Source organism: Dioscorea cayenensis, chromosome 14, assembly GCF_009730915.1.
Source record: "Dioscorea cayenensis subsp. rotundata cultivar TDr96_F1 chromosome 14, TDr96_F1_v2_PseudoChromosome.rev07_lg8_w22 25.fasta, whole genome shotgun sequence".
In the NCBI taxonomy this organism is placed as follows: Eukaryota; Viridiplantae; Streptophyta; class Magnoliopsida; order Dioscoreales; family Dioscoreaceae; genus Dioscorea; species Dioscorea cayenensis.
The window spans coordinates 6,433,176-6,436,635 of NC_052484.1; the positions used below are offsets into that span (position 1 = coordinate 6,433,176).

A 3,460-nucleotide genomic window follows, 5' to 3' on the forward strand; every position below is an offset into this window, starting at 1 on the left:
TTTTAAATAATGGATGAAAATATGACATCAGGAAACTTGCTAAAAATTTAATTGAAATGAAAAGTTTATAATGATCACATGATTCTGAACTATACATAATTAAACTTTAGTAATTATTGAATAAACCATATAAATAACCAATCACAAAACTATTAAATATACCAGAAATCAAAAACTAAATAATTAAATAACCAATAAAAATACAAACTATAAAAAATTAAATAAATATTAAATAAAACTAACTCAATGGAATGAAAATTTATCAAGAGTCAAAATGTATATATATATATATATATATGGGTATTTATATGTGGTTTACTTACCTGGAAAAATCCCCAAGCTATATAATCCACTTGGACACTAAAATCAGAATTCGAGAGAAGACCCTAAACATAAACATTACACTTTGGCTTAGATTCCAAAGTTAAATTAAAACAATAACCATTGACCAAACCATGTTGGTCACTTAGACACTGAGTCAAACACACACCATGTACTTAGTCCTTAATCAGTCAAACATAAATAAACAAATTAATAACAACACAACAGAGTTATGGTCTTTAATTATAAGAGGAAAACAAACAATGATGCCTTGCCAAACTAAACCAAAATAAATTATGCACAATCAGTTACCCTATTTTCCAAGAGCACTTGCTAGCTTCAATCCATAACATTCCCATTAGTTAATGCATACTCCTAGAATGTACAGAAATTGAATGAAACTATCTACCAGCATTACAACATAAGCGCAAAAATTTAGCAACCCATGATATCAACAAACTAACCTAAGCTTACCAGAAAATAAAATAACAACTATTATTGTTTCCTTATTGACGTGGAACCAATCACACAGGTGGAATCAATCACACACCCAACCAGTGATTGATTGAAATAAAATCTTTCATGCATATGGATACTTTCCATGCATGAGCTTTCCATGCAAGAATGATTTGGAGGAAGACTTTCCATGCATGAGGATTCTATGCAAATTTAGTATTCTTTCCTATTTACGTATGCATTGATTGTTTTGTCATTAGTTTACATTATTATCTATTTAAGAATGCATTGTAATAGCTTTAGGTAATAATTTTTCTTGAATAATCATTGAGTGTTCCAATCATATTCTTGTTGGGTTGTGTGCTTCCGCAACAATCCGGTTCACAGCGAGAGCTGGGAACGAAACTTCCGCTGTCCTACTCCATTTGGTACCAGACCCGGTTATACCCTGCGTGGTAACTCATGGGAGATCCCAACACTGTAATTATCCAGTTACTCCAGACAATGCAGCAGCAGATGCAACAACAAAGTGAACAAAATGCACAGATCCTCGAAGCCCTTTCAAATCTGAACCTTCACACCAAAGAACGGGCAGATTCATTAACTCCGGTGACCAACCAAGACATCTCTGATGAAGATGAGATGTTAGGAGCCGTGTCGGAGACGCGACCACGAGACAACTATCCGAGGATTAAGGCGGGCATTCCCGTCTTCTCAGGATCACTACACTTCGAAGATTTTCTCGATTGGGTTTTTGAAGTAGAAAAATTTTTCGAATTGATGAACATCCCTGAGGAGGCTCAAGTGAGATATGTTGCTTTCAAACTCAAGGGTGCTGCCTTGCCTTGGTGGGATAATGCTCAGGCTAGTCGACATCACCTAAGGAAGCAACCAGTCCAAAGTTGGTCTAAGATGAAGCAATTGATGTGTGCACGCTTCCTACCCGTTGACTACGAGCAAACCTTGTATTCTCAATACCAGAATTGTCGCCAGTTGTCGCGATCTGTTACTGAATATGCGGAGGAGTTCATGAGGTTGGCGTCTCGAAATCATTTGACGGAATCTGATGCCCAACAAGTTGCTAGGTTCAACAATGGCCTCCATTTTGACATTCAAGATGTTGTTTCCCTTCAAACTACTTGGACCCTTGATGAAGCGGTGAGGTTGGCATTGAAAGCAGAGCATATGTTCGCTAGGCAAAGCAAAAGGAACCTATCATATAGGAGCATGAATAACTCCTCACTCCAAAGAAGCAAGCCAGAAGCTAATGTGCAGGCAAGTTCCTCCAAGTCCATTCCAAAGGTGGCAGAAATGGCAAGTAGTCCAATCCAACCAACCAATAATGCACAAACAACCAAGAAACCATTTCACAATCCTTATGCCAGGAACTATGGTAACAAATGTTATCATTGTCAACAAACTGGACATACATCTAACCAATGTAGAGCCCAGAAGTCCATCAACATTGCGGAAAGAGAAGAAAGAGACGATGATGAATCAAGTGAAGATGCTTGTATCATTGGACCTGATGCGGCTTTAGAAGAAGAAGCAGTATGCGAGGAAGAAGCATACTCTTTTGTTGTCGAGAGGTTGGTGCTGTCAACTTCCAAAAGCTATGAAGATTCTCAAAGGCATAATATTTTTTGGACTCGATGTAAGATACGACAAGATGTCTTCGACGTAATTGTTGATAGTGGAAGCAGTGAGAACTTTATATCACGAGACATCGTGAAGCAACTTCAGTTAATCCCAATAAAGCACCCGACGCCATACACCATTGGGTGGATCAAAGCCGTTGGCGAGGTACGAGTTACCGAACAATGTGAAGTATCTTTTTCAATGGGAAAATACAAGGACATAGCTCTCTACGACATAATAGACATGGAGGCATGTCATATTCTACTGGGAAGACCATGGCAATTTGATCTAGACGCTGTGCACAAAGGGAAGGAGAACGTCTACACCTTTTCTAAGGATGGGCAAAAATTTACACGTTGTCCTTTCCCGAGTGGGAATCGACCTAAGTCAGCTAAAGAGAAAGGGAAGAAGATCATGCTTTGCACTCGTGAAGACTTCTTGGTGGAGGCAAAACGTGTACCAATTATATTTGTTGTTGTGATCAAAGAAGGAGAAGCGCAACTTGCAGAAGCTCCTCCAAAGCTACATGACCTGCTCATGGAATTCAAAGACACCATGCCTGAAGAAATTTCTGAAGGTCTCCCTCCTGTGAGAGATATACAACATCAAATTGATTTTGTTCCTGGAGCCACCTTCCAAACCTTTCTCATTATCGCATGAGCCCTGCAGAGCATGAAATCTTACAGGGAATGGTTGAAGATTTGCTCAAGAAAGGTCTCATCCGAGAAAGCAAGAGCCCATGTGCTGTTCCGGCACTTTTGGTTCCAAAGAAGGACAAGACTTGGCGCATGTGCATTGATAGTCGAGCTATCAATAAAATCACTGTCAAATACTGATTTCCCATTCCCCACCTTGACGATATGTTGGACATGCTACAAGGATTGAGGTTTTTCTCAAAGGTCGACTTGCGCAGTGGTTATCACCAACTTCGAATCCGCCCCGGAGATGAGTGGAAAACTGCCTTCAAGACCAAAGAAGGGCTTTACGAATGGCTGGTCATGCCGTTCGGATTGTCAAATGCACCAAGCACCTTTATGCGCCTCAT

The 3,460-nt window shown here is 39.5% G+C and overlaps 1 protein-coding gene across 1 annotated transcript; it reads left to right on the forward strand.

The window, feature by feature from the left end:
- Positions 1-1,239: 1,239 nt before the first annotated feature.
- On the forward strand, positions 1,240-3,251 carry LOC120276074. Its single transcript, XM_039282811.1, has 2 exons — positions 1,240-3,003; positions 3,102-3,251. Exons 1-2 carry the CDS (start codon positions 1,240-1,242, stop codon positions 3,249-3,251), a joined length of 1,914 nt encoding a protein of 637 aa, XP_039138745.1.
- The last annotated feature ends 209 nt before the right edge of the window (positions 3,252-3,460 follow it).

Coding starts and splice junctions, on each gene's coding strand:
- LOC120276074 (XM_039282811.1), top strand. CDS start 1,240: ATGGGAGATCCCAACACTGTAATTATCCAGTTACTCCAGACAATGCAG. Junction 3,004..3,101: donor TTTCTGAAGGTCTCCCTCCT/GTGAGAGATATA, acceptor GAAATCTTACAG/GGAATGGTTGAAGATTTGCT.